At 35.9% G+C, this 13,277-nt stretch overlaps 1 protein-coding gene and 1 long non-coding RNA gene across 14 annotated transcripts in view; both read left to right on the top strand.

Moving 5' to 3' along the window:
• rgs3a (regulator of G protein signaling 3a) overlaps positions 1 to 5,661 on the top strand; it is a 220,927-nt gene extending 215,266 nt beyond the window's left edge. For all 13 annotated transcript variants that reach the window (XM_058774664.1, XM_058774666.1, XM_058774665.1 and 10 more), the window contains 4 exons: positions 47 to 148; positions 1,295 to 1,356; positions 2,474 to 2,640; positions 3,873 to 5,661. In XM_058774664.1, the coding sequence (XP_058630647.1) occupies positions 47 to 148; positions 1,295 to 1,356; positions 2,474 to 2,640; positions 3,873 to 4,073 (532 nt within the window). In that variant the 3' untranslated portion in view covers positions 4,074 to 5,661. The remainder of the gene's footprint in view (positions 1 to 46; positions 149 to 1,294; positions 1,357 to 2,473; positions 2,641 to 3,872) is intronic.
• Positions 5,662 to 8,522: 2,861 nt separating this feature from the next.
• LOC131540162 (uncharacterized) lies at positions 8,523 to 13,008 on the top strand. The gene is made up of 3 exons (XR_009271204.1): positions 8,523 to 8,670; positions 10,037 to 10,118; positions 12,817 to 13,008. It is a non-coding gene; the product is annotated as an uncharacterized LOC131540162 (long non-coding RNA).
• The last annotated feature ends 269 nt before the right edge of the window (positions 13,009 to 13,277 follow it).

Below are 13,277 nucleotides of genomic sequence, written 5' to 3' on the forward strand. Positions count from 1 at the left end.
TCACCTTCAGAACTCAACTCTTTCCCTTCTGTGCATTTTTGTGCAGGGCCAAAGACATGAAGAACCGACTCGCTTTCCTGAGGAGGAGGAATGAGTCTCCCGGAAGCTCCCCAGTCGGCAAGCTCGACAAATCCATGAAGTCTATCAAGTAAGCGTGTGTGTGTGTGTTTGTGTGTGTGTGTATTTGTGATGTCCGCCTGCTTCCTGGGTAATGATCCAGCTGGTGGCTCTCTGCTCATATGTGTGGGATGAAAGAGACAGACTCACTGAGAAAGGTCTAAAAAGATGTCTTTTAGATGAATACCTTTAGAAGTGCTTTTTTGCAATTATAAATAATATAGTTTAACATGCATTTATAACCCTTTGATGTAGTGCTTTCCCGCACTACATTCCAAAATTAAAATAAATGATTAATTTTGTTACACATCTGTACTGCAAAAGTAAAGACAGATGGTAGTAATAGATATTCCATATTCCACAGACACCACTTTGTCACAGGGTTATCTAAAACTAAAACTAAAACAAAAACAAATTTAGTTACTTAAAAAAAAGTTAACTGAAATAAAATAAAATATCAAAAAAAAAAAGAAACTCTTTTATTTCAGGTTGTTGCCAAGAAATAAAAAAATAAATAATAATAATAATAATAATAGAACTATGTAGACATTCAAATAAATAAATAAAAATGACAAACAAAATTACTAAAACTTTAACTTACTATATATATTTGACTATCTTTGATATACTATTTTTATACTATGTTAGTTAAAATGTCTTTAAAAGATCTGTCTAATGTAGAGTAAGTAATGCATCAAAAGTTTTTTGGTATGTTTCATGGTACAGATCTACAAATCAATGCACAGAAGTTGTAAGTCGGTCAAAATAAAAATTACAGTTGTAAAGCGGACATCTTTAAGTGCACTCTATGTTCTGACTGATGATTTTTTGATAAATAACACTCCCCTGTTAGATACAGTTTCCTTATTTGGCAGTGTCACAGTAAGTGTTAAAGCTGCAGACTGTAGGTGCTGAGTTTAGACAGACAATGAATGCAAGAATGAGTCTATGAGAGAAGCTGTGGGCGGAGCCTCTGGCTGACACGTAATGCTATTGGAGCAGTCTGATCCCACCCCCTCCTCTCCACAGTGGGAAGTATAAAAGAGGCCATCCAAGAGAGACTTACTCAGACACTCACACACTCAAGCAAGAGAAGGGCAGAGCTTCGAATGGGTCACACAATGAGAAACCTGACAGAGATGGGTTTGCTGAAAAACCGTTCTGCCTTTATTTGCAGGCCCACTCCAGAAGAGGCAATGAAGTGGGGAGAATCTTTGGACAAGCTGCTCATCCACAAATGTAAGACATATTCTCTTTATGTCATTTCCTTTCCTCATGTATATAATGAACTTGCCATATTGGATGTATCTGATGAATTCCATTGGCTTGGCTTAAATCCACAGGGATGATGACTGCATTGTTGCAGTGTGTTAACACTGTTAAGCATGCATGCTTTCTCTTGACTTCCTGCTCTGAGTCACTGAATGAATGGTCTGTTGAACATGGTCAATGGCTCTCATAGTAATCCTAGATGAATTGATTCCTACATCCGTATGGAGTCAGAGAAAGACCACAGATCAAAGCACTCAGACAAAATCCCACCATGGTTTTTAATCAAGTTCACTCGTTTTGTGACGTTGAAAGTGCTTGTGATGCAATTAGATCCTGAGATTTGAGGCAGGAGATGTCTTTTTCCGCAGCGATTGTTTCCCTCATATGAAAACCTGAGAGCATCCACATGCTGTTATCAGCAGGCTCTTATGAGAACGGAAAGGTGATTGTGTGCTTTGGGACGGGGCCACACTTCCTTCTATTTTAATACTGGGCGCCTTTAGAGCTGAAAGGAAATCTTAAAAAATGTCAGTAAAAATGTGTTTAATGCTACCGTATAAGGAAGTCACTGATGCATGTGCTGTAAAATAATCATAAGCTGAATTATTATTATTTTTTTCTTCTGTATTGCATAAAATGTAGCTACTTCATTGGTACTGCTGGTTACATAAAGATAATCAGAAAATCAGTTCAAATATTATCATTTTGCTGCAGTGCTTACCTTCTTGTGCTTGGCAGCTACAGTAACCTTTAGTACAAATAATGGGTTTGAATTTCAAGTTGAGTCCCCGAAAGTGAGTCAGGAATTTAATTAAAATAAGAAATGATGAAAAATCATAATAGAATAATTATGAAAATATTTTATGGCGCCCAGGACATGGCAGCAGGAGTCTCGGAGGAGAACAAATGTAATTAAATCGTTGGTTGGCGTTGTGTTCTCATGTTTATGCGTTAAGTAGTGACTCAGGGTTTGGCGCTCAGTGCTGCCTCTTCAGTGAAGGCTGCCGTTGCCATGGTTCTCTGTTTATCCATCCAATAACATCTACCCTTTTCTGCCTCTTTATTTTTCCCTCTCCCTCATCAGATGGGCTGGCGGCATTTAGAGCTTTCTTGCGCACAGAGTTTAGTGAAGAGAATCTGGATTTCTGGCTGGCCTGTGAGGATTACAAGAAGATTAAATCACAGTCCAAGATGACATCAAAAGCTAAGAAAATCTTTGCGGAATTCATTGCCATCCAGTCCTGTAAGGAGGTGAGCATGAAGTCTCATATTTAGTTCAAATTTGACAGAAAAGTGAACGTTTGACACAAAAAGTCACCCCAGATATTAATTGGGAATTGTTTAGTACCACTCACTGCATATAAACAATGCTACCATTCTGTATTTAGCAGCATAAAAAAGGCTGGAAATGTTCTTAAAATAATCTGCTTTGTGTCATGAGCCTAAAAAATTGGTCAAAGAAGCAGCCATGGAGGATATGATGTCATGCCTGACTAATGGTCTCCCTCTTGGCCGCACAACACACAGCAGATAGCATGAGTGCATGTTTTCATTTTGCAAACTTGGAAAGCAGTTTGGAAATTCAAAATCAGATGAGCAGCAATTTTTCAAGCTGTAAGGCTAAAGAAGACTGAGCTTTGTGTAATTTCAAGTTGCCAGATCTTTGACTTTCAGTGTAAAGTCCAGTCCAGATTTCAGCTTACTCTGGATAGAGACCATTTTACCATCACAGTTTGTTTTAATGTGCCATGTAGGAGCAGGATTATATATATATGAAAGTTTATTTCTCAACTGGTTTTAGTTTCAGGACCCTGACATTTCAGTGAACACCAAGTGGTGACCTATTACAATAATCAAACTTTGGGCAACCATAATCAATAATATACTAAATTACCATTTATTTTTTTTCACTCCTTTTTAAATGTTAAATAGCTTTCAGTGTGTCATCTTCATGAATGGTTTTAAAGAAAATGTCATAGAAACCAAAAAGTTGTGTTTATAAGGTTAAGTCTCCATGATTTGTCAGAATTTCCACAAATAGTAAGCACAAAGTATTTCATAGTCAATGTAAACATGACTTCTTTTTTCCCATGTGGAATATAAATGAAACACTTTGATGATGCGTAAAGTCAGTCATATTGCACTGGAAGTAGCGATTTGCCATTTCCGCGCAAGATGCATTAGACCAATGGTGTCTATTCCTGCTCCTGGAGGGCCATTTTCCTTTTGAGTTTAGCTCCAACACACCTGCCTAGAAGTTTCTAGTGATCCTTGATCAATGGGTTCAGATGTGTTTGATAAGGGATCCAGCTGAACTCTGCTGAAAGGTGGCCCTCCTGGAGCACGAGATCTATAGACGGTCCATATATGGACTGGGGGAAATCCGCAAACATGCTTTCTGGCTAAACTGTCGGGAACCTAGAGATAGCATGAATTAAAACACCTGTTGACTTGGAAGTAATGGCTTTTTGTTTGTCCTCCAGGTGAATTTGGATTCCTACACCAGGGAACATACTAAAGAAAACTTGCAAAACATTGATCGCTCTTGCTTCGACCTGGCCCAGAGGAGGATATATGGCCTGATGGAGAAAGACTCGTACGCTCGATTTCTGCGTTCAGAACTCTACATGGACTTAGTGAATCAAAAGAAACCCAGCACCACATCGACATCCTCCTCCTCCTAAGATGGCCGAGAGAGAAAGCGAGAATGAGAGACTATATAAAGTAGCATTGGAGAGGTTTCTTTCACTTAGCATTTCATTCTCATCAGCCATTCTATCTGTTAATGTGGTGAAAAGACAGGGAGTGGAGAAATGCACAAGGCTTCGTTTACAAGAGGTGAAAGATAGAGGAAAAGGTAGTGTGACCGACCTAATGGCGCTGGACAAGTGGGACACCACCATGCTGAATAATGCTGGTTATTCCCATTTGAATTTTGTTATTTAATTGGTTTTCCAAGTGTACTGGAGACAAAAGAGGCAATTATTTCCTCTTTAACATTAAGACAGCTGGGTACTGTTTAGCATGTTTTTCTTCTTCTGCTCAAGCACTGCACCTCTCTTTGTTCTCCATTTCATGATGACTTTCCTGGACATTTCAGAAATGTCTTGTGCCTATGGGGTTGGATGTCTGAATGGCACGTAGAAGACATTGATGATCATGCACTTATCGCTCAGTGGTGTTCCTGTGAACCTTCCTCCATGTCTGTCGACTCCATATCACATGAAGGGGTGCAAAAAATGCTGGCTCCACCCTAATTTAATACTCTTTTCATAAATAAGTGTACAAACGCTCTAGAGGAATGGACCAAACAGCACCTGAAGACTGGAGCATTTCGCTCTGAGCTTGAAATGGACTGCCGTTGGTCTCTAAAGACTATACAAAACATGCTTAGCTGCGTATGTAAAGCCAATAAGCCATTCATTGTAGCTCCACATTAAGAATGGAAGAGACAGTATTCTCAGGACATTATGGCACTCAACTATGAAGCTTCCAGACCTACTTAATCTTCTGTTTCTACACTTAAAATGTTGTTTTTCCGGACTTTAGGTTTAATCATGCACTCTATATTTAATAGGGCACAAGGTCAGTTAGGATCTTCCCCTACATTTGTTGATAAGACCACGTTTTACCAATACAAAAAAAAAAAAGTAGTTATTTATTTAGGTTTCACTGGTTGCTTTGTTCATTGCACTCAGCTGAATTTCCCTTTTCCACTTTGATCCAGGTCCACAGCTATCCTGATGTAAGTGCAATATGTTTATTATTTTTATTTGTTGACTTATCTTATGGATAAGTTTACCTTTTTTTATGAAAAAGACAATAGGTTGAGCTCTGTATTAATTTTATTGTAAGTTACAGGTAATGTAAGAATTACATTAGTACACAAATTATTGTAACTGTGTTTCCCTGGCAGCAGGCAGCCGGGTTAATGGATGTATATATAATTCTTAAGAAAAAATGATAAAAAGAGAAAAACACACAAGGTTTTGTGGGTGTGCCATGAGGCGTTGCTGTACCTATGTAAATATGTGAACCTTAAAGCTATAAAATGACCTGTATTGTTATAAATCGGGGCGGAGCAGGTATGGTCGTCCTCTGCCTTGGACGTACACTGCTTGTAAGTAGTTTTATGAAATGTATTTTATCATTTTCACTGTTTACAATTCCAACGCATCTCCTAAGATAGCAAGTGCAAAAGAAAATAGAGATTTAAAAAGCCAGTGTCATTGCAAAACACAAATAAAACATTTAGATGGTAAAATTAGACAACATTGCCTCCTGCCTCTCTTTTATTATTACTTTATTTTTGTACACAATTTTGCGTTGCATTGTATTTTTCAGCATTGCAGGATATTTTATTTATTTTTATCCCACACTCAAAAGAAAGAAATACAAAATCATATTTTGCTTCAAAAAAAAAAAAAAGAGCCTGTTTTGTTCTTGCCATCATTTTTGTGACAGTTTTTTTTTTTTTTTTTTTTAACAAATATTCATTACTGAACAAAAAATCTAATGTAAATCATCTGGATTCTCATTACAATGAAATTTATCTTTATGGTAATTTAAAGTGGGGAATTATAATTATCATGAAAACAATGTCACAGCATAAAACCCTAAATATAACATTAAATCTTGAGATGATGAACCGCTAATGGGATGTATGCAAAAGAGCTAGAATAGTCTTGAGCGAGACACGTTTTACATTTGATTTCAGGATTCCTCTTTATTTCATAACATTCCTTTCTGTAAAATTCATCAAGCCCTTTTTCTCAGGATTTCCCATCTTTTAGAACTGAAGATCAAACAAATCCCAGGAGAATGTGTTGTTTTCGTAGAGGAGATCTCTGTGAATGAGCTTTAATGTAAGGTTTGCCTCTCTTGCAGTCTCAACACGGCAAATAGCAGCAATTGAGTGACCTCTTCAGTGAGTTGCTAGGGAAATATTGGCTCTCCTGCCAACCGCCACTGAGAACCCGTAGCCCTTTATTGCTTCAAGCGGCTCTGCCCAACAAGGACACTTTATTAGAATGAGCTTCACAATAGTCATGGCCACCTGACAGATCTGAATGCTCTCATGAGCAGCTGTCTGCTCTTTAGTCACTGACAAAAAAAAAAAAAAAAGGCAAACAGAAAATTCAGGTAGGGAACAAAACAAAATTGTTCTTCTCTTTTGATCTTGATTTCTTTGGTTTAAATAATATAATTAGTGAAATGTGCAATCTACTGAGATAAATTATGTGGGGTGAATGTAAACCAATCAAGTACAGAAAAAATATTTTCGCTGTTGATCTTACTGACACTCCAGTTCCCAGCATGCTTTGCATGAGACTTAATGGAGGGAGTAAAATTGTTGATATTACTAAACATGTTTTTGAGCAATATGAGAAAAGAGAGAGACTTGATAGTGCTAATGTTCAATATTTTTGAGAATACTTGAGACTTTTGGTTACACTGGGTTACCAAAGTGGTGAGCAGTGGAGCATTTGGTGCTGGTTAAAATTCTAGCTAATATAATCTAAATTTTAGGGCTGTCAGTTTAACGCATAAAATTAATTAATTAGTAATGAAAAAATAACACAATTAAAATATTTCACCCAAAAAATTACAATTCTGTCATCATTTACTCATCCTCATGTCCTTTCAAAACTTTCTTTTGTGGAACATAAGAAGAGTGTTGGTAACAAAGCTGTTCTGGTTACCAATGACTTTCATTGTATGAACAAAAAATACTGAGATGTTTCTCAGATTATCTTCTTTTATGTTCTATTGTTTATTTTAGGCCGTTATAGCCTAAATGTTTATGTGTAATTAATTTTATGTTGAATCAAACAAAATATTAATGTAACACTTTATTTTAAGGTGTCCATAATACAGAGTAATTACCTAGTTAAGTACTTAGTAATAGCCATTGTAGACAGAGTCTGTTACACAGCTATTTATGTATCGAAAAGATTGTTACATATGTGTTGCAGACTTTATACAACATAGTTATAAATGTAAGTACACAGACATAAGCTACTTAAAATAAAGTGTATCAAGATTGTACTTAAGTTTACTTCATGTGTATCTATACTGTAGACCTTATCCAGCTCCACCTTAGTTTGATTTAACCCACCAGTACACAGCTTAAATACATGTAATAAATTTCTAATTACATTACAATTACATAATATTACACAAACATAAGCTAATTAAAATAAAGTGTATCAAGATTGTACTTAAGTGTACAAGTAGCTGTGTAACAGACTCGGTCTGTTACATATGTGTAACAGTAGCTGCCTATTACACCTACATAATTACAAACAGTAATTACAGGCTATTCCATAACTTAGTTACATGGTAAGTACATTTTGTTTCATGTAAGTACAACGGCTACTACTAAGTACTTAATTAGGTAATTACTCTGTATTATGACACCTTTAAATAAAGTGTTACAGAAATATTTTGTTTGATTCAACATAAAATTAATTACACAAGCATTTAGGCTATAAGTTTTTAGACTAAATTTAACAAGAAAATCATGCAACAAATTAGATTTTTTTGAGTGGACATTTAGAAAGTGTTTTATGAGCTGTATATCCGAAGAAAAGTGGATATAAGTGTATGTCAAGTTCAAGTGTCAGGTAAGTCAAATGGCACTGAATAAATATTTGTACTTAACGTTAGACTGAATTTATCAAAATGAAAAAAAGGTGTAAATGTTTTATTTAAAATGTATATATTTATACACAAACGTACAACATATATAAAAACATTGAATAAGCGTCTTGATATGTCTGAGGGAAATTTATAATTTCTTATACCTTCTTTAATCCATAAAACACAATATCAAAAGCTTACTATAATGAATTTTAGCAAATTTTGCCGTGTTGTATGATATTTTTTTGTGTTTCCGTGACGTGAAAAGATATGAAGAGATTGCGCGGTCTTTCTCTCTTTTATAAGCCATTATTCTTAATACGACTAACGTTAATGGAAATCTATGAAATTTAGTGTAAACCACAGTAATGCGCTCATTTGAAGTTAACGTGTGTGTTGAATGGATTTTTGTGTGTGTAAACTTTTGCAATTGTCCCGTGAAGTAAAAAGACGACATTAACCGTGACTAACAACAAGCCACGGTGAAATGTCGCTCTTTTCAAACGGGGCGTATTAACGTTACACAGCGTTTCTGGTCTCGTGAATGGCGCTTCGGAAGAGAAGTTCATCGTTCCAAACAAAAATGAACAACTGAATCGTTTCACAAGGCTGTTCAAAGCGTCTCAGTCAGTTCCCTAGGTAGTGAATCAGTAGATCGTGCACACGAGTCCCTGCACAGGGAATGACCGTGGCTCAGTAAACAATTGGGACAATTGATCAATCGATTTGTAAAACGTCACCATTTATTAACAACAGGCAGGAACGTTATATTTTGATATTATTTTTATGCTATTTTTATTTTTATGCATATATAATGAATGCAGATTCTCTCATGACTGTGAAGACCTAACAAACGAGGAAGTTGTCAAGACTGGATATGCGTCTTGTTCAGTATCGCCCATATGTGTCTTGTTCAGTATCGCCCTTAAATAACTTAATCAGTCTGCTTACCTACTCTCAAGGGAAATCTGACTAATGTGTCTTTTGTGTTAGCAAGACTATTCAAAAATTTGTAATCGCCCACACTGCAGAGGTTGCGTCCTCATAAATCCAGCTGACACTCAGGACTCCCACGTTTTTGAAGTTTTCTGATTACTGTTTGTCAGAAATAATTTTTTTCTGTTACAAATAATACCAAAATCAATTGTTTTTAAGTGCGTGATAACCGATATGCGGAATTTATATTTAATAATATTAATAACTTTAAGCCACAACAATAAACCCAAAATACACAATTTATTAACTTTAAATTAATGTTCTTTACCTTCAAATATCTTATAGTAACAAGTAATACAACTAATTTCATAAAAAATAAATAAATAAACACAATAACATTATCATTATATAAGTATAGGCTTAAGCCAGGCATACTGTATTGCAATTTCAGCAAGGTTTTTGTTAAATACAACCCTCACTGTACAAGTACATCGCAAGAGCTGTAAAGCCAAAGCTCAGGATTTATGTGCGTCAAGCTGCAACTTCACTGCTCACACTATACATGTGAAATAAACAGTCTGACTCAAAAAAGAGGTCATGCAAATCAGAAAATGAAAAATTTAACAGTGCATGCCTGGCTTTAGGGATGTCCAAACCTGTCCTTGGAGGGCCACGGTTCTGGGGACTTTAGCTCCAACCATAAGTAAACATACCTGCACCCAGCTAATCAAGATCTTCAGATTCACTAGAAACTTCCAGGGAAATGTGATGGAGCTGGCTGGAGTTATACTCTGCAGGACATTGTCCCACCAGGAGCAGGATTGGACACCCCTGGGTCTATGTAGGCTAATCATTTTAAATTGCAAAGGAAAACTGAATAAATATAATGGTCCATGTTTAACTACTTTTGTATTTCAAAAGGTTGCATGACAGCACATTCATTCATCTCTCTACTCCATAAGTGTTTGAGAACAATTTATCTTGTTGAAAGAAATATTTCTGGTCTCTGCTCTTCAACCAAATCCTTTGCTCACCCATTATTTTATTTTATTTCCTTTTCTATCCAAAGCTATGGCATCGACAATGAAAGCTCCATTCTCCTCCTCTGACTTACATGGTGCGCCAGACAGTACAGTCAATGCAATGATCAGGTAAACCAACTCTTAACATACATGCAAGGACTCATAACAGTGTCATAACTCACTGACTACGTTTACATGGACATCAGTAATCAAATTATTTACCTTATTCTGAATAAGACAATATTATGATTAAGGTGTTTACATGAGTTGCTTTTAGAATATTCCTTTCATGTTCCCATTTTACATGTTATAGTACATAGATCGATTATAATGGCACACGTCATTACGTCCCCACGCCACGCCATCCGACGTCCAACCCAGAATTTTACGTATAAACATATAGTTCGTCTTTGTTATGATGCAATATACAGTTTTGGGTGTTTCATTTTTAATTTTATGATAGCTTCAAGTGCAGTTAATTAATTGTCATACTATACGTGCAAACAGATGAAGGCGTTGTTAAAGCCATGCTGTTTTGTTTGCCGTCAAATGGTTGACCACTGCCGTGTGTGTATCCTGTCGCAAAATGCGGCGAAAAGTCCTACACGACGGTAATAATGTGATTAAGGTGTGTACATGTCTATACTGCACTTCAATAATGCGACTAAAATAGGAATACTCCACATGTCTTAATTCAATTTCCGTTTACTTCGAATATGACTTTAGCTGGATTAAGGCAATCAAAAATCTCTGTTTACGTGGTAGATTCTTAATCAGAATATTGTCTTAATCGTGTTAAAATCGGATTATTGTTGTCCATGTAAACGTAGTTGCAAATAGTGCCACCTTAAGCCAAGTCACCTGACAATACAAAGTGCTTGTCACCTTTAAAAGATGCTAAGACTGCAGATGTAGTGATGGAGAGGCTACTCATATCATCCTGCCAGACTCACGCTGATGAGACAATTCAGCTGACCATGAGGCCCAGCCTACATGATCATAATTCTGCTGACCATAAAGAACTTTGCAGCTACATGCCAACTTATTCTACTAATTCTAACCTAACAGTATACTAATACTGTAATGAGTCAGTTGACATATAGTTGTTACTTATAGTCTACAGAATTTCTAAAGGGGTTTATAATATGCATGTCAATAAACAACTTTTATAGTGAGAAATGGTGCCTAAACTTTTAGGGATTTTTAGTTTAGGGACCAATTCTCTCTATTAACTAGTTGTTTATTAGCATGCATATTAGTAGCATATATTGTATGTTTATTAGTACTTATAAAGCACACATAAATGCCTTATTCTGAATTAATATATTTTAGAACCTACCCCATACCTAAATTTAACATCTACCTTAGCTAACGAATAAGCACCAAACAGGAGTTTATTGAGGCAAACGTCATAGTTAATAGTTAGTTTATAGTGAGAACTGGCAATTTGTCTCCAAAAAAGTGTGACCAAAAAGGGAAAAACAGTCAGAGCATCTTGTGTTAATGTGTAGACTGTTCATTCTTAAGAGAGAACTAAAGCTAACAAGTATAATGATTACAATCATAATGTGAAGAGAAGAGAATGTTAAATAAGAAGTTTATGTTATAGACAAGACAGAATCAACAATTCTCTTTCTCTCTCTCTCTCACACACACACACACACATATCACCATCATCATCAATTGCAATACTCCACCGTGATTTTGCCAAGTAAGACATGTTCCTGGATCAACATCTTTTGTTGATCCTGGATCAACATTATTGTCCAAAAATATAGACTTAACCCAATCTCTACCCCTAAACCTAACCCTACCCATAATTTATTCCTAAAATCAGTGAGAAATGATAGCTGATTAACAAGGGTGTCGAAGCACCTAACCCTGATCATAAGCCTAAAACTTATATTTCCTGAAAAGTTATCCCTCGATTCTGATTGGTTGATTGGAATGACGTTCCAGGATCAACAAGGATGTTGATCCAGGAACATGTTGTACTTGGTGAAATCACGACCCCAAATACTTTATTTTTCATAGAATAAAATTCATTACTTAATCAGCCACTGTCAAGCATGTCATGCAAAGCTATCCAAGACTGTTGAATTTGTCTTGGGTTGAAAGAAATCTTTTTAAGGTTTTCAAAGTTTGTCTCAGTGTTTTAAACTCCACAAATACCTCTCCAGTATGTTTAAAAAGCCTGAATAAAACAGATCTAAATCCAACAGCATGGCCATTGCATTCTGCCCACACACAGGCAAAGCATAAAATCATTCAAAACCTTCACAAAATAAATAAAATGTCCAATTTTGACACCATTACTTCATTTTAAATTGTCTTTTGAACTTCCTCTTTAATTATTTGTTATACGTTGTAAAATTCCATTTGCAATGTGACATTAAGCAACTCAACCGCACCAGTGAGTCATCAGGGTGGAAACATAAGACAAAGACTATTTGAATAACAGCAAATGGACTGAAATAACCTGTTTAAGTTAATGTGACGCACATGAAGATGTCATTGATATTTCCATAACGCTCCAATTTAATTCATAAAACAATGCAGTGTATGAGCTTTTGCAAATGGCAATAAAACAATAAATCTTTTATGTGAAAGAACAAATAGTTGCCTTGTAGAATGATCCACATTTTAAGAAGTCTGGTCAGTTATTTTAATCCACCATAAACTACAAAAATATTTTTAGAAGGTTTATGGAATGTCATGTTGTGTTCTTGCTGTCGTTAAACTCATCCACTATGCTCCAGGATTGAATACATTATCTTCTCTTACTTAAACTGTAAATGTAAATGAAGATTTCTTTTTCTTTAACCAGATTACAGGCCTCACACTAGGAGGATGAGTTGCGCAGTGAAGCAGCCTAGCAACAGGCTAGACATACAACAACCTCCTGCTCTGCTCAAGTAGGAAAGTTCACTGACAAACCTTGCTCAGTCATCTATTTGTATATTAGTCCCCACCCTGTCTCTCCCCATCACATAGTCGATGTGACTCACACTGCTGGTGGACACCAACACAGACATCAGAAAAAAAAAAAAAAGTTTTTAATAAAACACACATCTAAATGCTACTGTTGGTGACTAAGTGGCAGAGATGTTTACAAGTCTTTCATCAGAGGTCCAAGTCAAGTCTGAAGTCTATAATGGTAAAGTTTGAATCAAGCCTTGAGTCATTTAATATTACATCATTCATAGCCTTAAAAAAAAGAAAAAAAAAACTCTACTTCATAATCTAAAATCATATTGCCAAAAGTGCTTGAAGTGGTGCTGCATCATT

The sequence above is a fragment of the Onychostoma macrolepis genome, chromosome 05 (genome assembly GCF_012432095.1).
Source record: "Onychostoma macrolepis isolate SWU-2019 chromosome 05, ASM1243209v1, whole genome shotgun sequence".
Lineage (NCBI taxonomy): Eukaryota > Metazoa > Chordata > Actinopteri > Cypriniformes > Cyprinidae > Onychostoma > Onychostoma macrolepis.